This window comes from Colossoma macropomum, unplaced genomic scaffold, assembly GCF_904425465.1.
Source record: "Colossoma macropomum unplaced genomic scaffold, Colossoma_macropomum, whole genome shotgun sequence".
Taxonomy (NCBI): domain Eukaryota; kingdom Metazoa; phylum Chordata; class Actinopteri; order Characiformes; family Serrasalmidae; genus Colossoma; species Colossoma macropomum.
The window spans coordinates 24,701,681-24,724,671 of NW_023494798.1; the positions used below are offsets into that span (position 1 = coordinate 24,701,681).

Consider the following 22,991-nt stretch of genomic DNA (forward strand, 5'->3'; position numbering starts at 1 on the left):
CAGAGAGAGAGAGAGAGAATTGATTTTACAAAATTTGTGCACTATTAAAGGAATAAGATGAGAACAGTCAGTCAGAGTGGTTTGGTGTAAATTGCTCCATTTTAGAGAAACTTACAGAGTCAGAATTGTTCACAGTGATGGTGATAGGAACCAGATATCTAAAGTGTTGAATGCCTCTGAAAGCTACTTCACATAAAGTTTTTACATTATATGGTTACAAATGTGCTGCCTGATATCTGAGGAGTTTATTAAAAGTAATCTGAGGTAAGGATTTACAACAATCAACAACACATATAAATAAAAAATCAGAAGACACATGTAGGTTCACTGGCGATTTTTTAGTAAATAAAATGGCTGTATTTGTGTCATAGACAATGCAACCACCTTGAATGACTCTGCTTGCATCTTAATGACTGAATTATACAGAAACTTTTTAATGTACATCAACTTACATTAACGTTTTTGCCTTTTCCTGTAAAGTTACCATTTTCTGGACAGCAACAATATGCAAAAATGCTAATCAGAAAGAAATCAAGACGTAATAAGTGTATCATTGCTGTTACATCAACTTATATCAACCATATGAATCCATTTTTCTTTTTTTAACCACATTTGAAAATGGAAAACATCCTTTACATTATTTAAGCATTTCATGATGAATGGACGAATAAAAATAGTCCAAAATTACTTAATAAAATAAAATACTGTTACACTGATATACATTACATTGACACTCCAGCCAAAATCATCAACGTAGTCATAATGTGTGTTAAAAATAGTCTTACTTGCATCATACATGTGTGCTGCAGCAGTCTCTAGAATGAGATTTTCCAGTTTAAAGACTAGGAAGATCCAGTTCTGATCACATACCTTGACAGTGGGACAAATGTTTGAAAAAGAAAAGCTATTTTAAAAAATTACAACTGCTTTGGGGTGAATTTTTGGGATGGGTAATTCTAGCTAGGCCTGTTCTGGTAACAAAATCCTCTTGTTTGGATAACCATGTGGAAAATAACTATGGTAAACGGCTGAACCGTTTTTGACAATGATGAAGCTGCAAGCTGTTACTCCTGTGGTTTGCATGAAATACATTAATCAATAAACGTTGCCGTGGTAAGTGTGTTAACATCACCGGGCAAAGGACTAATTCTAGTGCCTGGTAGTAGAAATTAGCCTATAGATAAGTGGCTAGGCCACCAGTCAGGATTGGTTGACACTACAGGGATTCCCATTGTATTTTTGCATAATGCATTCTGAGTCTTGTAGTGAGAGAACATTGATGAACAGAAATATGACAACGATGTTAAATCGTGAATCCTTTCGAGTCAAAGAGGCTGAAAGACACAACACTCTGATACAGAATACATACATGATGACAAATAAGATACTGAACTTTAGTTTAAAGAGAGAATGACCCTTTAACGTAAAAAGAGGGAGAATGACCCTTTAACGTAAAAAGAGGGAGAATGACGTAACGTAAAGGTCGTTTATGCTTCTCATATAAAGTTAGCCTTTCAGAGATTCTTTGTACAAGGTTTTGTAAAATGACACTGTGCAAAAACACAAATCAATTTGTGAGGTAAACGGACACCTCAGTACTGAATACTCACGTCATAGCCACTGTTGCGGATACCCTTCCTGGGTCTCTCTCTCATGACCAGCAGGTCCATCTCAGTGCCGCCAGGGCTGGGGCTGTTCAGGGACTGCCTGCTGCGATACGCAGGATATCTCACCTGAGAGTGCCTGAAAATCCAGCACAGCGACACACAAAACTGCTAAGCTGGAAAAAGCACCATGGGACATAATTACCAGTCACATTACATGTTTAGTTTGCACTTGTGCCCTAATCCTGAGCGGCATTTAAGGAACCACAATATAAATTTATTCGAAACCACAAAACACATATACTACACATCGTGGCTGAGCTCCATGGGGTGATTTACAAAGGCAGGGCAGCAGTGTGACCTGATAAGAAATACTTTATTAAGCACAAAATAATGAGTGTGCTGCGTGGGCAGCCTTCATCAGATTTCATCAGCGGCCTCTGTCAGTGCAGTGAGCCAGGCAGCAAGCAGATTACACAGCAGCACAGCCTGCTGCCACACAGAAAAAATGATCAAAAGCAACGTCCTCAAGAGTACAGGTGAGAGATGCATGAAGAGCCACAGTGTAATTCTGCATTAGAGCTGTACAATCCTTGAAGCTGTTCTGTGGTAAAAAAAAAAAAAAGATGATTGTCAACATTATGATTAAGTGACCCTTATTAGTCCCACAACAGGGAAATTTCACCTCCGCAATCTAACCCATCCGTACAGTGAGACACCATATACACACTAGTGAACACACACACTAGGGGGCAGTGAGCACCCGGAGCAGTGGGCAGCCCTATCCATAGCACCCGGGGAGCAGTTGAGGGTTAGCTGCCTTGCTCAAGGGCACGTCAGTCACGTATTGTCGGCTCAGGGGATCGAACTGGCGACCTTCCGGTCGCAAAGCTGGTTCCCTCCAGCCCACGACTGCCCCCCAACATAACACCTCTGTAGACATTTACTCTCTGTCCAAAAGTATTCAGACACCTGCTCATCCAACATTCCCTCCAATAACAAGGGTGTTAATAGGGAGTTGATCCCTGCAACGTTGCTGCTAGGATTGAATTCTGTTCAGTCACAGGAGTATTAGTGAGGTTTGTACTGACATCAGGTGATTAGGTTTGGCTTACAAACGTCATTCCAGGGGGATCTTTCACAAAGCAGGATTTCTGAGTTAGCCAGATAGCTTAAGCCCAAAGCAGCTCTTTTCCTATTGGACAGACTCAACTTTAGGCTAAGGTCATCTGGGCAAACTGAGAAACTTTGTTTTGTGAATACCTCCCATCTCAGCCTAAAGGGTGTTTAGTGGAGATTCATCACTCCAACTCACCCCAAAAGTGTTCAGTGGAACTTTTTCACTCCAACTCTTTCCAATGTATTCAGTGGACCTTCATTACTCCAACTCATGTCAGAATTGTTCAGTAGAGTGTCATCACTCCAAAACCTCCAAGAGTTGTTCAACTGAGCTTCACCAATCCCAATCATCCTAAAATGGTTTGATATTCCTTTATCAATCCAGCTCATCCCAAAGCGATGCCTGATCACCCCAACTTATCCCAAAGTGTTGGGTAAAGTAAAAGGTGGTCAGTGGAGCTTCATTAATCCAACTCTTCCCAGAGTTGTTCAACTGAGCCTCACCAATCCAACTCATTCTAAAGTTGCTGGATATTCCTTTATCAATCCAACTCGTCCCAAAGTGTAGGCTAGAGTAAAAGGTGGTCAGTGGAGCATCATCACTCCGACTCTTTCCAAAAGTATTTCATACAGCTTCATTAATCCAGCTCATCCCAAAGGTGTTAAGTGATATAATGACTCAGACAATCCAATCCTGCTTTCTTTGACATCAACCATCCAAATAAAAAACAGAAAATTCTGAAACCAAAAAGGCAAGCAAAGCTGAAACAAACTGAGGTTTTATATGTGTAAGCAGTTCGAAAGAGAATCCAAATTAGGCAAATCCTCTTATCGGGTGACAGGGCTGGAGCAGACCACAAGAGCCCCTTGCTATGGTGCAAGGAGCCAATTACTAACGATTACGCACAGAACCGAAGAGTTTATCCTCAGCTCCGGAAATAAAATCAAACAATTAAACCCAGACAAAAGGCCAGCGTTACGCTTTTTTAACACTGTCAAAGCAAGGACAGCTAATGTCCTGGGTCAGCTAATGGCTCTCAGTGCAGTCAGTGACTGAAATCTGATCCAACTGTGAACACGGCGGCAGCTATTTTAGCCAGCTTTGCCTAATTTCAGGCTTCTGTGGGGAGAGTAATGGGCAGATCTAAGCTTAATGCCCTATGCCAATGGTCCAGACAGTTGTTACCGAAACAACAGCCTGAGTACACTGCTGACTGCCTGAGCTGGAAAGATCCAGGCTCCAGTTCCCAAGCCTTATGTCACGTAAATGTAGCTTATTTTATAGTAATGAGTAATGGTTTATTTATATCTTTACTACTATAATATATTATGTATATTGTCTGACAAAAAGTGTATATAATTATTGTTTACATAATATTTTTGCAAATGTTTGGTCAAATTACATGTTTGGGTGACTTTTTAAGCAAATCTTAAATATTTGGGAAACAAAACAAGAAAAGTAGCTTGTGCAATAGTTATGGTGTATTTTTTATTTAATATTTTTTTCTAATGTTTTAAGTTCAGTAAATAAAAGAAAATACTGCTTCACTTTCACTTGAGTGAAAGTAAAATAGTATCTACCTTTAAACAAGTTTATACAAGTAAAAAGTAAATATTTTAATAATTATATTAGAATTTTTCTTTGTTTGGTGGTGTGTGAAGCAGTGGTGTCTGATGCAGTGATTAGTAGATGGTTCTGGCCAAAGGCAAATGAACATAGATGTGGATAGTTTCATTACAGAACTCATTAAAATGTTCAAAAACTGACTGGCAAGAAAAAAGAAAAAACTTATAAATTTGAATTTTTATTTGAGGGTCTAAATGAAAAAGTAAGGAGTAAAAAGTTTATTGATCTCTTGTGTCTATCACTTTATCTCTTGTGCATGTAATTGAGTAAAAGTATTCAATATCAATAATACTCAAGTAAAGCACATATCTTCCAAAATTATACTAAATACAATACTTAAGTACTATTATTCAAGTATTTTTCACCCCTGCAAGTAATGAAATGATCACAAATTCCCTCTTACCCCAGAAGTAGCCTATCGGCTGAGACATTTGGAGTCCAAATCTTGATTCTTTAGTTTAGAGCTGGTGCAGCAAGGCTAATAAACACCAGAAGTCAATAGTCACCTTATTAGCCCAAACTGTTTCCGTAAAAATACATCACCAAAACTTCAACCCACTCAAACCACATCCAGGGCTTGATTAAAGTCGGGCAGACTTGTTGATGTGGTTTAGAGCACAGTATGTTTCAGTGTGACAGCATGGATGCAGTCTGAGTGGGTTGTGAGATTTGAGAGTTGGGCTACTTGAGCAACTATCGATTTCTAGTGTTTGTTAGCAACGTTAGCCTCATAGCTCCAGTTCTAAATTAGCAAAATTTCAATGCCAAACACGTCCACATCTGAGGTGAGATATGGGGTAAAATTGAGTGAATTAGATTTTTTGACTAACAACTCCTTCAACACCTGCTCTCTCACACAGCCTACACCTTAACACAGTCACAAGGAGGCTAACACTATGCCAGTACTAACCAAATGAAAACTACACAGCATGACCACATCTTCACAATCACTGACCTCCTGCGAGACTTGACGTAGGTGGAGCTCCTATCATCGTCATACTCCGGAGCTGTGGTGGGCGTGTGTGTTGCAGGGCTGTGCGGGTGGACGGCTCTGTCTTGACCGTGCCTGTGTCTCTGACTCACGGCCTTAGAGCTTCCACTGCCCTCAGCTGATGGGAAGTCGTAGTAACCCTTTCTCTTAGCCTTTAGCCTCAGCTTATTCCTGTAGTGCTCGATGTCTGACTTCTGCTTCAGAGCCAAGTTCACCTGAACAGACAGAGAGAGAACGAGAGAGAGAGAGAGAGAGAGAGAGAGAGAGAGAGAGAGAGAGAGAGAGAGAGAGAGAGAGAGAGAGAGAGAGAGAGAGAGGCTTTGAGCTAGTGGTTTATCTAAAGGCACATAACTGAAAAATGAGAAAAGTCCACACAGTGTTGATTTCCCATTGGTCAACTAATTATACACACACAAGGGAAAATGTGCTATGCTACTTTTAAAGTCCTAATTTAACTGAATGAGGCCAGAAGAGGTGAGCATTTGATGGGTTCATTGAATTTCTGAGAAGGATGTGATTGCATTATGTATACGGTACTATGCAAAAGAGACCACCCTTCATTTACATTATTTCTGGTTAAAAGAGCCATTAAGAACAAGTAATCAATTTTCCAGCATCAGAAAGAAAAGCAGAAAACATCAGAAGAAAAGTACACAAAAGCCTCAGCAGCTGAATATAACATCACATTTTAGTGTGTCCACCACCTGCATTTATTACTGCTTTCATTCTTTTCGGGAGACTTCCTTTCAGTTTTTTTAAGCAATCTGCAAGGATACTTTTCCACTCCTCCCAAGAACTTGGAACTTGGTTGCATTTCCTTCTTCTCATAGTAATCCCAAACACATTTAATGATCTTGAAACCTGGACTCTGGGGTGGTCAATCTATTGTTCTTGGAATATCTGCTGCTTCTTTGTTTGATTTGCATATTTTCTACTTTTTTATCCATTTTCTTTTCTCGGTAATGGCTTATTTACAGCTACACATATTTTCGGACTCATAGTGTTGAGTTGTCTTCTCGCAGTGGAAAGATGAACAGAAACACCTGCGGATTTTTTGAGATCTGAAGCAAGAGCGGAGCTTTATTTTCTCCTCTCTCAAAAGTTCTGTTTATGTGAAACTCCTGTTTTGTCACTTATTTTCCTTTGACGTTCTCCTTCTTTATGCAAGTGAATATATACTGAAAATAAATTATTTACACTTCATGACCATTTTGACTGGTCTCTAAGTTTTAAACGGTATTGTATATATTTTAAATGCCCCCCAACAAGCAGTTTTAAGCAACAAAGTCTCAACATGTATGTATCTTCTTGGGTCCTGTTGGAAAAGCATCTCCAGTGGCTCCTCCTAAAGCTGTCTGAGAGAATGCCAAGAGTGTGTAACACTGCATCAAGGCCAAAGGGGGTAAAAATTTCTAAAAGGAATCAGGAAATATCTTAAAAACAGTCTGAGTCTCCATAAGAGATAACAGTATGATAACGCCATAAGAACCGTTTTATAGCTCTTATGTCTTCACTATTATATTAAAATATGTAAAATAGTAAACTTGAAGAAAATCCTTTAACTCACAGATGTGTCTAAACTTTTGACTGACAGTGTATGTTATTTGCTGTGAGCTTCAGGCTGTTTTGTAAAAACAGTTCAAAATACATAAAATCTGAATAAATAATATGTTTACTTACTGAGATATGGGTTCTATTTGGTTAACATTTAAACTGTGGCGTAAGGTTCCCTTTGATATAGCAGAACAGAACAAAACAGCCCAATAAAAATCAAGATATGCAAGGTTTGCTAGATATGCTCCTGTAACAGAGCAGCGGTACTTAATTAGGAAGCATGGGTTCATTAAGATTTTATTATTGGTTAAAACAAGCAGCATTACTGAGTTAAAAACACTATAAAATATGATTAAATTAATACACTTGCCACCGCTGCGAGATACCCTCTAAAACCTGAAATAATAATTTAAAACTCAATTGCATGCAATTACACATTTCCACTAGAGAGGTCCCCAAATCCCCAGATCTTACATAGTGTAGCTTTGAAGGAATAATTCAACAAAAAAATCTAATTTACATGATTTGCCACTTAACCTAAAGGCAGTTAATCATCCAAGACACGTTTGGTATCTAAATGTTGTTTCTTTGGTTTGAACTGGAGCTGCTGGACTAACTTTACTAACAAACGCTGGAATTCAATAGTCACATAAAACCGTTTCCACAAATACAGGATCAAAACATCTCTCAACCCTTTCAAACTGCATCCAGCCATTGTGGATAATGGCATCACTTCTGACTTCTTTCCTGGGCACAGTTCGGTATCATTCCACTTGTGGAAACATTTAGGGTGACTTGACTTCCAGTGTCACACAGTTAGCCAACAGACATGTTTTGGCTGCTCAACTGAATTTGGGGTAAACAGAAGATCGTGTTTTTTTTTGTTTTTTTTTTGCCAAACTATTCCTTAACCTATCATCTTATAATGTGATATATTGGGAAAATATCATGATACTGAATTTTATCAATACCACCCAGCACCAAGGTATGTATTAGGCATAGCGTGTGTGTGTTATCAGGTACCTCCCCATTCAGGACGGCTGAATCCTGACTGCGGTCAGAAGATGCAGGGTGAGAGTAGGTAGGCGGAGCTGCCATCGGCTTTATGGAGATGAGCTGGAGAGAACCTGAGGAGGTGTCGTAAGGATCTGCCAAACCACCATACACACACACACACACACACACACACACACACACACACACACACACACACATAGTGTGAAATCACACCTCCAGTATCATTTCAATGATTATCTCAGCAGTTATACTGGCCCCTTTGAAGCTGAACTGTGTTCTCTCAGCAGAGACACTAGAGACAAAGGCACTTGATTACTACAGGACATGAACAGTGCCAAATCACTGAAACATCAGCTACATCATTTCAGGTCCTGGATGCTTTTAGCTTGGATCCCTAATTTAATATAGGGTCTAAACCACTGAGCTATTTTAATGCCTCCTGTTAAAATATTGATATCATTCCATTTATTAAAACTCACTTTAATAATGAAGGAAAACCTTGGTATTGTTGCATTCATAAACACTTATTAAACCTTAGAGAACCTAAATCTGTGTTTTCTTTCAAATTAGGTCAATCTTGCTCTTGAGGGCACACAATGCACATGTACCAAGTATGTCCTGTGAATAACTTTCTGATGTTCACTAAGTGGCTGCTGTATTTTTTTATTTTTTACTATTTTTTTAAGCATTTATTTTCATTTTAAAATTAGTAACAAATAACATTAAAGGTGCAGGAGGGTTACATCGTACAGGAGGAGGAAAAAAAAATGTACTTACAATCCAGGGTGTTAGCTTTTAAACATACAATTACATACAACAACAGGTATCTCACAAGGTGAACCAGGTCAGACTTGGTCCTTTTCGAAATAGGCAAACAGGGGACCCCATATTTTATCAAACAGCTCTAACTGTTCGTTGTTTAAAAATCGCAGCTTCTCCAAATGCAGTACATTGATTAGTTCCTTTATCCACATTTCATATGTTGGTACTGACTCTTGTTTCCACATTTGTAGTATATATTTTTTTGCAATAACCATACTAAAAAGAATGGCCTGGCGTTCATGTTTCTCCATGGTTACCGAGTTACTAGTTGTTCCCAACACAGCCCAAAGTGGATTAGGTTTCCAGTCCCTTCCAAATGCTTTTGACAGGCAATTAAATATACTGCCCCAAAATGTCTGTAGCTTGCTACATGCCCATAACGAATGTATCAGTGTACCTTCCATTGCATTACATTTGTTACATAAGGGGGAAATATTTGGAAAAACCTTGTAAAGCTTAGTTTTACAGAGGTATATCCTATGCAGGGTTTTAAACTGGACTACATTATGTCTTACATTTATTGAGCAATTATGTATATTCCTCAGACAGACCTCCCATACATCATTTTCTATTTCCATTCCTAACTCATTTTCCCACAGAAGCTTAATTGACTCTGTACTAGTGTTCATATGTCTTAATAATATTCGATAAAAATTGGAGACTGCCTTCTGGTCCAAAGGATTAAATCGGTTAATTTCTTCAAGTGTATCATGTATATAAATGGTCTGAAAGTTTGTCAGATGTGACCTTGCAAAATCCCGGACATGTAAATATCTAAAGAAGCGTGAGACAGGGAGTTTGTACATTCTTTGAAGTTCAGCAAATGATGCAAACTTACCATCTTCATATAAGTCCCTAATACATTTTATCCCACTTTCCTTCCATTGAGTGAACACAATATCATTTAAAGCAGGGGGAAAGGCATGGTTTTTACATATGGGGCTATCCAGGTATGTATCTGGGCTATCTATATGTGTTTGATCTTAGGAGCACTGCTTATGATAAAATGCCCATCGTACAATGATATGGCCGCTGTATTTTGCAAAAATGTTCCTATTTTGATGTAAACTGGGCACTCCTAATCTTGGGTGGCGCTCCAATAGGCAGGTGTGGACTGTCTTACCCACACAGCTTTAATCAAATTGCGTTCCCCTACGGTCTCTCTCAGTTTGAGTCAGGAAAAACTAGGAAAAACTAACTTAGCAAGTACAAATGAGCTATCAAGCTAGCTAATCAGTCAGCCTGTCTTTTGTCTGTTCGTCCTGTGCCATAGAAAGATGGGGAATTTGGACAGAAAGATGTCAAACAAACGAAAAACTAACCTAGCAAGTACCAAGCTAGCTAATCCGTCTGAGTGTCTTCTGTCTGTCTGTCCTGTGCTATCGCAGGTTGGGAAATTTGGACAGAAACGTAACTGAATGTTTAATAAACACTGAATTTTAGCATCAGACACACATTTTTAATGTTTTACACCGTGTTCCCTGGGACAGTAAATGAATCAAACCTTTGAAATTGATCCCTATATCCCGATTAGGAGGACAGATGAAGTAGATGAGGTAATGCATTTGTGCATGTTTCCTATCCTCTTTGTTTCTTTCCCTTTGCTAAACTATGGGCGTGCACCGCTAAGGTCAAGTGCAGCATGCATCAACAGAACGTGAACATATGGCAGCATATGGTCATGATGATGCGCTGTACAAAGTCCCTGCAATAATAAACCAGCGTGAGTGAGAACTCTGCAAGAGAGCTAATTATGTGTGAGAGAAGCATCTGTGTTTGTTTGAGAATGCGTGTTTGGGTGTGTGTGTGTGTGTTTGTTTATCTGGGTTCCTGTGCACCTATTTTGCATGTTTGTGTGTTTATATCTGTGTATGTGGGTTCCTAAGCAAACGTAAAACACAGGTGTGTCCCAGAGACGTGCTATAGCTTGTGCGTGAACCCCGCCTAGTGAACGTGCTGCAGGCCCAGTGACAGACTGAATCATGTCAGTGGCTAGAGAAAGTGTTTCATGCATATTGATGTAGTTCATTTCTCCATTCCTGCTGAGCGTGGCCCTTCACAGCTAGAAAAATACCCCAACACCCAACTCTGTTACTGGGCAGAGCGAAAAGAGCCAACACTACCACAGCTCACACCCAAACACTATTTCATCCCAGAGCTTACTGTCTGCACTCAGAAGAGGACGTTACTGACTTACCCAATATGGCCAAAAGTATGTGGACACCTGACCATCACACCTAGCCTTTTTGGACATCCCATTCAAAAAACCACGGACATTAATAAAGAGTTACCAAACTTTTGCCACAAAAGTTAGAAGCACACAATTGTCTAAAATGTCTATGTATGATGTAACATTAATATTAACCTTTACTGGAACTAAGAAACTGAGCCCAAATCCTGAAAAATACATAATACAATAATAGCACAATGATACACTAATATGACTTACTGTTAACTGGGGCAGATCTAGCAGGGCAGAAATTTCAAGAACTGAATTGTGGCAAAGGTGGCATCCTATGACAGTGCCGCATTTAAAGTCACTGAGCTCTTCAGTATGAACCATTCAACTTTCAATGTTCGTCTATGGAGATTGCATGGCTATGCACTTGTTAGCAATGGATGTGACTCCCTGATTGGGTAATAAAGCTACTGTTTTCGACTGCCTCGGGAGAAACAGGATTCGACTGTATTTCTGGATAGGAGTGTCTACAATACAATACAATTAAATTAATTTTAATTCACATTCAGTTTGTCCATTTTTCACCCTTGGGCCCCTGTACACCCCCCAAGGGATGACCTGGTTCCGTAGGTCCACTTATACTGTTTGTGTGGATTTATACACCAAAAATATAATATATATTATTATATTATATAATAAAGTTTTACCCATTACAAACAGGATGGTTTTGTTACTGTGTCTGATATGCATTTATTATCTATCTCTGACTGACTGCCCTACACCTCATTCCAAAAGCAATGCAGACTGAAAAGCTCTTTATAACTGCAGCATACATTAAGAGGGCTAAAGTGCTTAGACTGAATACATGGATGTATGTAAATGTCCTGTTTTCTGATGACATCACAGAAACAGGACATTTTTCCAGTTTCTCACATGGACTCATATGTGTAATATCCATTCATGCACAAACTGTGATCAGAGGGAACACTTGCTTCTCCACATACATGAACATTAAAGCAAACGTTCCCTTATGCCAAATGCTGTTGTTTAAGACATGTTTGGTGATCAAAATAAGCTTCTTTGCATTGCAAGTTTTACACTGGAATTACAAAGCTAACGTGCCTAACAAGTAATGGAAGCCCATGACCTTCAATCACTTTGTATGCATGGTATGCCTATATCATCCCACGCTTGTCTTGAAGTTTGTGGAGGTTTTTTTCACCAATTTCAGCCAATTTCTATGCAAAAGTCTGTCAGTCGGGTTTGATGTGAAATAGTCCATTGTAGAGGAACTTACAGATGCTGATTTCTTTACAGTGGTGGTGATAGGAACCAGGAGCCAATGTCCACAACACAAATATACCTACTTTATTTACTATCCAAATCCACCAGTGAACCTACACACGTCTCCTTTTTATACGCAATGTTGATAACGGCAAAATCGTGGTAAATTTGAAAAGATGTTTCTTATCTTATTTCAGAAGTGTTTTATTAATATGGCTCCTTTATGTACCTCTCCACCATAAATGTATTAAAACATTCAGAACAAACAATGTCAACAGCAGTGGCAGTAAATTAGTCTGAACTATTAGAATAAGGAATGGTGGAAAGGTATTACTGTGAATGTAATGCCTGACACACACTATCCTGATAATCTGGGTGATGGTGGTGTTTTTATTTTGTTCCTGAAGCTGAAAAAAAGGTTTGAATTTATTATGTGGAAGACCAAACTCACATCTCAGCATCAAAACTGGGGGTAAGATCAACTTTATCTGGATTACTGGGTTACAACAAAATATGCAAATATCATGAAAAATAACTTTACAGATGTCTAACGATAAATAACTTCACAGAAAAACATTATCTCTAAGCTAACTACTTAGCTATTCTTAGCTGCTGACAGTTGAAAAATAAAAGCTTGATAAATGAGTCAGATTAAGCAAGACTGTACAATGCTCACATGCCAATCTCTGCATTGCTGCTTCAAAGTTTCTTTAAAAGACGACAAGTCCTTCTAAGCACCTAACATTGTTCTGACTATCTCTAGTGTTAGCTCTAGAGTTAGCTCATCTGAAGGGGCAGCTTCCATCACTAAAATTTCCTTCTTATTAAACATGAAGCGTTCACTTTAACATCAAGTGACTAAATGATTTACCTGATTTGATGAATGTAAACATGGTTTCCAAAATGCATTTAGGCCTTAAATTGGCCTACAAGCATATTTTGTCAGGTCGCAAACAAGCAGGTTTATTTTTGAAGGAAAATGTTTTAAATGTACTCAGTATGTGTTACGGATGCTACCAGGTAGCCGGAGGTGAAAATTTCGCCTTAAAATCTAAGGAAGGAGGGACTTTCTAAGAATTTTGGAAGCTGTCAATTGGTGGCATAAAAGCTTCTATAACCTGCTAGCTACATTATTAGCTACATTGCCAGAGACATGCAAGACCAAAAAAGGAAACCTCTGACACCAAACATATCTTGACTGATTGACAACACTTAGATTAAGTAAATTTGATTTTTCACCATAGTATTACTTTACATATGGCAACAGTCGAACTCTCTAGTCTCCAGTCTCTTCACTAACACACCTATTTCAACTCAGCAGTGAACTATAAAGCCCCTTCTGAGCCGAATGCCTTAGAGCAGGGGCCTGAAGTTGTACACCTGTGGTCTAATGAATTCTGCTGAATAAGAAACCAAAAAACCCAGAAAACTAAAGAAAAGTGAGATGCAGACAGAGGGCAGTAGAGAGAGACTGGCAGTGTGCGTGAAGTGCTGAAAGCGTTGGAGCTGTCTCTCACCATTCCTCTTCCTGCTCTCCTCCTTTGTGAGTTTCTGCTGCGCTGTCACTTTCTGCGGTGCCGAGCCTCTGCCTGGAACAGCCTTCGCTGATTCGCTGCTGATGACGGAACCGTCCTCGCTCGGCAACCTGCTGTGAGTAACCATAGCAACAAGGAGCAGCAGTAAGTCAGGGTCCATGTGCGAGGCAGCAAGAATGGTTATGTCACACACACACACACACTCACTCTTTGTCTTCTCTCTCTCTCAGTTGCACCTGGACTGCTCCACTCTGCTGCAGTGTCTGTCCACTACACAACCCCTCAGAGTGCTTTTTGGCAGCATAAAGCCATTCAAGCTTTCTGACTATATAAGCACTAGTAAAACGTGCCACATAGTGACAACGGCTTAGGAAGAAGGCAGATTTCTTCTGATACAGAAGAGCAATGTGTGCAATAAAAAGGTTGAAAATTAGGAGAAAAAACAAGAGTACAACCTTATTTGAGAGTAACAGCAGTGGAGGAAACTGTGAAGGACAGATCTGGTTTGAGAATTTTGCTCAGGCCATTTAATAATTGTATTTTTTTTATCATTAGTTCTATTAATAGCCAATCTTCTTGGCTTGAATTTATTGTTCTCATTTGCACATTTATGGATTTTTCTCCGAAGGAGTCTGTATCCTCTTCTACAGTAACTGTACGTAGAAATATGCTTCCCTTCACTGGACCACACAAACTGCTTCCAAATAATGCAGTGAAATGCACATTAAAAGCACCTTGATTCTCAAAGCAATCTGAAATGTGTGAAAGTGATACAGTTTAATTTACTCGAATGTGCTGATAAAAACCTGTTGAGGTGTGAAATTTGGGAGAGGAAGTTTCCTATAGTTTAATGAAAACCTCACCGTGATCATGCTGTGTCACTACTGTTCACTGTTTCCATCATGTTGGTGAACTTGGTCATAGTTCAAATCATTAAGTAGTAATGAAGACACAAAATAAAGCTAATTAGCACGTTGTGAAGACAGATGTAATGACAGTTGCAGGTCTTCCGTATCATTTTTGCAGGGTCACATCACTGAATCAGTCTTAAAAGGATACCTCGGCCAAACCGAAAGATATAACAACTGCTTATTTGCTGAATTTGTTGGAAATGTGTCTACTGGCCCCTTACAGCGGTGCTGCAATACGTCTGAAGAGAGATTTCACAGTTTAAAGATCAGGAAGCCCCCATTTGATGATGTCTTGAAGGTTGTAGGAACTACATGCACTTTGGGGTCACATACATGAGGGTGGGCTGTTTTAAATGTTTTTTTTTGACTGGCTAATTCAGAAGGAAGCCAGATGACACACAGGTGCCAACTATAGAGGGGTATTAGGGTTATTTGCACCCCCTATCCCCCCGGTAAGAATTTTAAGAATACAGGGATGGTTACGGCAAACAGAAAAACAGCAGGTAAAACCACTGGGACAGTATGAGGTACGTCTGACTTCATTTGGCATTTTTATGATGTCTTAAATTAGAATTTTATTTTTACTTGATAATAACACTTTTGAATGGATCCAAAGCATATTTTTCAAGGACGCAGAGCTAATTGAATCAATTTTCCACTATATATCATCGGCTCATAATATTACAACAGTAGTGCAAAGCAATCACATTATCTACTTTGTTGTTTCTGGAAGTTTATAAGCACTTTATTAGCAAATTACAGACTAACCTTAACTTTGAATTACGCTGTTAGTTGCTGGCAGTTCTGATTCTCACTGCTATGGTGATAAAATAGTTTTTTCTGGTCGTTGTGGAATCATGTCAAACTGATGAGGCTGAGGGATACAATACTGCATTATAGAATATTACACAAGATGACGAATAACATATTAACATATTCTAGTATTAGGCCAGAATGCCCCTTTAAGACTGCAATATATAAGAACCTCAATCATTCATTCTCTTTCTGTCTCTCTGTCTTTTTCACTCTCTCTCTCAATTTCCCCAAAAGCTTGAGTGTTAGCGTGGGTGGACAGGTTATTCCACCATGCCCCACAGTGACATATACAGCTAATGATTTTCCTATTACTCAGAATAGACGTAAATAAGCTGCACTGAAAAGACAAGTGAAGGACATTGATTTACATGGTGTTCATTAGGGAATGCCTTGTTAGAGTCTTTATGCCCCTCCTGAGTTATTATGCAAACGAAATACAAAGCAGTGACAGAATTACTATATTCATGTAACAATAGCTACCTACACCTTGCTGTGGCCCAAAAAACATGTATGATCCTACAGATTTGAACAAGAAAGTCTGCTCCATTAGTACCTCATAGGCATACTTCTACCTCACTGTCCTCAGATTGAAGTAAGGAGAATAAAGAGAAGAAAGAGAGGGAGTAAAGAGATAAATGGAAAGAACAGTCCTCTGTAATAGTAGCAGCCTCATGGATTTAGCTTTCTAGTTGTTGTTTTTGTCACAACCCTTAAATATATCCTTGCAAACAACATCTCCCCTACACACTCCTCTCAGTAAACAACATAAGGGAGAAGACAGGAACAAGATTAGATTTTGGGCTTAGAAAAAGATTTTAAAGAAGAGTTAGAGTAAGAATCATTAAAAACAGGAAACAAACTGCATGCCAGCACCACAGCCATTACTGTTTAGATTAAACTACATTACATGCCATATGAGCAGATGTAGGTCAGATAATTGATATTATGGAATAATGTGATCATTTAAATCAGTGATGAAATTATGTAAATCAATATTCTTTTTTTTATTTTTTTTTACTACTTTGCCTTTATCTAACCTTGCCCTTTCAAACAATCATCAATCCGTGGTTAGTTAAAAAGTCAAAACACTGCACTTAATTATAGGCTCTACATACAAAACATCACTAACTATTTAACTACACACATACAAAATTAGAAAACCCCATGGAAAGATTATGATGTGGATGTGCAAATCAAACAGATAAACTCCGGTAGATGAGATACCCTTTCAGATAGCCCAAAGTGCCAGTTTGGCAATATTTTGGTTTTCAACTAAACAAAATGTGGAGAACCTTTACTGGAGGTGAACAGTGTTACATGCTGTCTGTGCAGAACAGTTATTATTATAAATTATATACATTTTTATAGAAAGTAAGTAATAAGTAATATTAGAAATTAGCTCAGATGGTGATTGTATGATAATTATACTACTATCAGGGAAAATATGTCATTCATAGGTGAATTTACATCAAGAAGACACTATTTACTGGGATAATTCTGCAGACAATATTTACGTACACATATTGGGCTAGGCCCAAAATGGCAAAACATTACGTTTTTAATACTCTTAACAACAAATCCTTAAACAAATAGATAAAGGAACTAAGTAAGGGAGGTTAAAGGTTGAAGTCTTGTGGGTAAATTTGCAGACAACCTTTTACAGAAAGAAGAGATAGTATTTTTCTACTCAGCACTGATGTTTTCAAACAGTTGAAAAACATTGCCAAACTATTTCGTGTTTAATGTGAGACCCAATATTCTCTATAAAGTTAAAATCTGGACCAAAACCATCAGTAAAAACCATTATATTTTGGGGTTGGCCCATTTATATAAAATGACTTGGAATCAGGTCTGGCTCCACTGACTTACATTAAAGGTAAAGTAGGCTTTTTCCTTCTCCTGTAAAGTTACCATTTTGGAGATACAAGGTTTTCTTCCGACAATCATTTTATATATGTTCTGTGCAAAAGTTATGCCACAATTTAAATTCTTTTAAATCTACATTCAACATATTAAATTCAGCAAATAAGTACAAATTGTGCAATAAAATTTGCACAAAAATATTAGGGAATGTGTTATTTTCATTGATTTTTTTTGTATACCATTATATATGGCTACCCATGTTTAGATTCATTTTTAGCACATATTTATTATTTATTTATTTATTATTTATTATTTATACATTTTATATTTTCTTAATGAAAACATTTTATAGACTTCCTTGTTCATCAATACTTATTTCGGAATATTTGAAAAACTGCATATTTGGAGTCCATTTTTACTGTTCGTTTTTTTTTCACCTCTAATTATTCGATTAATTGTCAAAATATTAACTAGATGACGCAGTTACGAATTGGTACTGACAGCCATGCTTATGACACAGATGATTGTGTAAGGGATTTTATTTTGAAGTAAAGTCTTCTCTAATTGTCCAAACCTTTTCCTGATTTCATTGGTCAGGGTCTTTTTGGAGCTGGTGCCCTCAGGGTGGATGACTTTGTCCAGGGAGAGGGAGGCATCTCGGATGGGCAGAGGCAGCACCATTTTCTCTTGAGTGACCGGCAGCGTTTCTTCATCGCCGCCCTGCTGGCCCAGGTGTTGCTTGGCATAGTCAAACCCCTGAACGGGCTACAGACAAACAGTGCAAATAATCAGAAATCTTAAACTGCTTAAAAAGAAATCTTAAAAAGCTTACCTTAAACTGCAAGACCCTCAGATAAAGGAAAACAGGCTCTTCAATATACTATTTACTGAGTTTTTTTCATTCATGGCTGCACAAGCTGCTCATCAGCGTTGGTCAGCCTTTCTCTTCTCAGTCGGAGAGAATAAATAATATGGATTTCATGACTTCCTGTAAACAGCAAATCAAGAATGTCTTTCTGGTTCACTTCCTTCCTTGTCAAATATTCACCTCATTGGCCTAAAGATTCTGCTTCAATAATTGTCAGTTTAGATTCACCAACAAATGCTCACAGCAGGGTACATGTTTCTAACAGCATCACCTCTCTGAAGATGTCTAAAGGTGTTAACATTCACCATTTCAGAAGAGTGTGAGTGACACACACACACACACTCTCACACGCACAGTTTAAATGATTCATGAGTGTCATATGCTGTCATTGGCACTGCGCTGCTCAGTTGCCGCTAAGCAGTGAAGAAAAATCAATACACAATATTTCTCAATGCTGCAAAGCCCATAACACACAGCCACACATGCACAAGGAAGTGTTGCACAACAGCAGTCTCTGGCTGCACATTCTGCACTCTGTCTGAGCCAATCAGGCACCCTCTGTTTCATACAGATAGGGCAAGTACAAAAAGATGTCAGCTTGCGTGATCTAAAGCTTCGTGAAATTGAAAACATACCCACAAGCTAAGACACTGGGATGTTAGCGCACTGATAGGCACTTTTTTTTACTTTGAAATGAGATCATCCAAACCAGGTCATCACATATGCACACAGTGTATGATATTAGAATATGATGCTAGACTGTGATTTACTTTTTTTCAGTTTTATATCTATTTTTTTTTCTATTATATTTGGGCACACTAGTTGTCCTTTACGTTATTTGAACATATCATGAGGGTCAAACAGGAGCGTGTAGTTCAGCTCAGTTTCTACATGCTTCATCATACTTGAGAGCCCCATATAGTGCGGTACCGACCCCCAGAGGTTGAGAGGTTTCCCCTCACTCTGACTCTAAACGGCTCTGCACATTCAACCAATAAACCACCAATAACATCTTTTTAAGAAAGCATTACGTTGCATAATGCGCTTATTTTGAACAAATTTTTTACCAAATATAATACTGACAGTGTGGGCACAAATAACCCTAGTAATCACACAACATCATAAAACGTTGCAGTTTTTACACTGGAGATTGGGGTTCAAATGACTGCTTGGGCAGTAACACCACTATTATTGTCTGTCTTTGGAAAAACACTTACATTTAATTCAACACAAAACAATACATTTAATTCATGTTGAGGTTGCCCTATTAAGCCCCTACACCTCCAAAATGCCTGTGCATGAGCCTGCGCCTTACCAATCTGTATTCAGTACGAGAAAAGCCTCAGTTGACTTTGAATCTGCACAGGTAGGTCGTGCTAATTTTATTTTTGTCAAAAACTTTCTTTATAACTGAATTAAACTTGAAGTCACTGGTCTCACAGGGAGCCTACATCAAATAAAATATATGACAGCTAATTCACCTCCTTTATCCTCTTTTAATAACTGTCATATTAAACCCTCATGCTGACATTTGATATGGAATATACACATTATGTAATGGAATAAAGCTCTAGTTTTTAGAAAGGCAAGAGGCTGATTTGTAATAGCAAAGCAAATTACTGAAATTCAGGAGGGGAATTTGGGGTGTAAGCTGCAGTGAATGATAAAATAGGTCAGAGAAGCGAACGGCGGCATGGGAAAACTAAATATGTCATTGCATCAGATCAAGAAGAAAGCACTGTTTCATATTAGATGATTTGTGAAAAAAACTACAATTTGACATTACCAAGAGGAATGTGTGGCTTATGTGTTTGTACTTTAGTTTTTATTCCTTACAATGCATAGAACTGTGGAGCCTCTGTGGTCCTGCTAGCCTACTTTCACTGAAATCTACAGAGAATATCTGACCTTGTTCCCAATACATACTGCACTTACTTGGGCATACAAGTGCATGCACACACAAACACAAATAACAAAGGGAACATATCCTATTTTTATGTCATCATTTTCCAACCTCTCTTTATCCCTTAGAATTAAACAGGCTGTTTTTTTCACTATGCCTTTAAGGCCTTATTCAAGCTGGATTATTTTTACCAGAAGAGGGCCGGTAATGTAATTGGTGCTCGATTTAACTGGGCTATTCGTGCAAGATAAAGGATTTGTGTAATTTCCTCAAATTACATGGATCAAAACATCATTGCGCAGACGTTTACGTCAGCATTATGCGACAGGCGCCACACTTCCTAACACTAACAGCACATTCTGTGGCTAAAGGTTATATATAATGCCAAAAAAACACTGCACGAGGGAGGAGACTTTACATCTGATTTCAGTGTGGGGTGACACCCGTTAATCAACGGCATTTTCAAAATATGCAGCATAATCGTAGCGTACAGGAGAGAAAATACACAGAATTGTTGTTGATTTCAGTAGTCTTGTCATGAATTTGATGATTAAGGAAGTGAGTCGAATCAAGCTCCATTTAACTGTTAGTCTTGTTTTTAAGTAGCAAAATAAAGAAAAACAGGAGGTGTGTTTTCTATTGCCCAGTTTTTTTATTGCCTTACTGTAAGGTTAATTCAAACAGGACTGCTATTACTGGGGGAGCTCCAAGTTCAGCGAATTATAGAAGGTAATTCAATATGAAATTATTACCTAGCAGACCTGTAAAAACTACAGACATGGCAGATTCATGCTGAATTAAAATCCTCCACTTCCTCAGATAAAACTAGTCTAGCTCGAACAGGGCTTAGGACTGATAACTGTAAATGGGCAGGACTAAACTGCTGTAAGCTGAATAGTAGATTGACAGTACTGTGCAAAAGTTTTAGACACAAAATTAGAATTAAAAAGCTATTAGGCTCGGCAGTAATCATTTATTTTTTTCAGAATTACCCTAATATTAGAATAAATTTAAATAATACAGTAAGTGTTGATTTTACATTTGTCAATATGTTTATTTAACCATTTCCAAACCGTTTAACACCTGGTTTGGTTAATCAGTGCTTCATTCCGTTAAATCAAGTGTGCTGGTGATGGAATTAACAAATCCATGTGATGGCTGGGGGTGTCCAGCAGAAGTCAAAGTAGCTTACGAGATATCAGCTACTTTTATCAAAATAAGAAGCTCATGTTACTTTTTACAGTATTTGTGTTTATTTGCAAGATAAATGGCTTTAAATGATGTGCTTAGAGGCCTAAGACCTTTGCACAGTTAAGTGAATGTAAAAGTAGGGGAAAGTGATATGGCATAAACTAGAGCATCATGATACTTCCCGATACTCAAAATGTTTCACCGTATTTCACTTTTCTGGGGTTTGTTAAGTTAAAAAAAGGACATAAGTAGTGCCACGATCATTACTATTAAAATGTATTAATCCAATCAATTTATTAAAATTTTAATTCACTGCACTGCACTAAATACAGTTAAACAGGACTAATTATGCTCCCTTTGTAACATGCAGTTATTCAGTTTTCTCTAAGTATTGATGTCCATGATATGCTCAGAAAAAAAGACTGTGATGTAAGGTGATGTAAGTTATCATGATAACAATAATTGTCATCATATTGTCCAACTCTGTGTAAAAATGTTGGTTCTTGTGACATCATTACAACAGTGACTCCATACATGGACTATATGGAAGCCTTGACAAAGTATTCATTATTTCATCAATCTCTTTTTGCTTTGTTGCACAAATGTACAAATGTTATTTTCTTACAAATGCTCATACCATTCTGTGACACACTGTATATTATAGTTATTCTATTATATGTCTCCTTAGACCTGCACAGAAATACATATTCATCTCTTTTAGCTCATTCACACTGGCTCTTTATTATCTACTCTCTTATTCTTTATTCTATTTATACTGTTTATTTATTTGACCCTTAGTTATATGTCTTATTTTACTTTTAATATTTGCTAGTAGTCTGTGTACCTGTTTGACCTCTTTTGCATGCTAGGTGTCATGCATGTGTGAACTCACCAAGACACATTACTTAAAGTGATTCTGATTTTATTTTTAAAAAAAATGAAGTTTTTCAGTGAATTTTGGTTTATTTTACATACTTTTTCATATTTTAGTCTTTCAGGGAGAATAGATCACCTTCACTTCTGTCAACCATCCCAAAATATGGTACTATAAGCAGAAGTGTTTCACTGTATCAGGTCAATCATTTCTGTAATTGCCTAATTACATAATGCATATACATTATATTGTCACCTATTAAAGAAAATGAAGATGGTAAAATAACCCTGATATGTTTTACTTGATGCAGGTTCCCTGCGAGACCATTGACTTCAAGTTTAATTCGACTGTATAGAAAGCTTGACAAAAACAAACTCAGTTAAGTCAGCGTCCTACTATATCAGTGACTCAGCGTCCTACTATATCAGTGACTCAGTTAAGTCAGCGTCCTACTATATCATAAAAATTACAGATTTCTGAGGTGTCATTTAAAGTATAATGGTCAGTTAGTAGGTCCTACATTCATTTGTCAAATGCTGCCATAACACTGCACCAAATACTGTAATTTAAGCTTTCAGAGAGCAACAATCATCACCTTAATCAATGCTACCCTCTTAAAAAAGATTGTTCTTCAGGAGTGCTTTTGTAAAGTCAAAGGTTCTATTCAGAAACATGAGTTATATATAAATACCCATTTCATGCTTAAATGGCTCTTTGCATGGTGAAATGGTTCTTCAGAATAATGGAGAATGTGTTGTTCATGGTTCTTTATAGAACCTTTAGAAAATGGTTCTATATAGCCCCAAAAAAGGTTCTTCTATTGTAATTGCATT

General features: G+C 37.9%; 1 protein-coding gene across 1 annotated transcript in view; it reads right to left on the reverse strand.

The window, feature by feature from the left end:
- The window catches only part of kiaa1549lb (KIAA1549-like b), a 60,842-nt gene that overhangs the window by 12,154 nt on the left and 25,697 nt on the right, over positions 1-22,991 (reverse strand). Inside the window, exons 12-16 of the mRNA XM_036585525.1 lie at positions 17,897-18,087; positions 13,715-13,845; positions 7,919-8,043; positions 5,306-5,556; positions 1,611-1,743 (exon numbers count right to left, since the gene is read on the reverse strand). Of these exons, the coding sequence (XP_036441418.1) occupies positions 1,611-1,743; positions 5,306-5,556; positions 7,919-8,043; positions 13,715-13,845; positions 17,897-18,087 (831 nt within the window). The remainder of the gene's footprint in view (positions 1-1,610; positions 1,744-5,305; positions 5,557-7,918; positions 8,044-13,714; positions 13,846-17,896; positions 18,088-22,991) is intronic.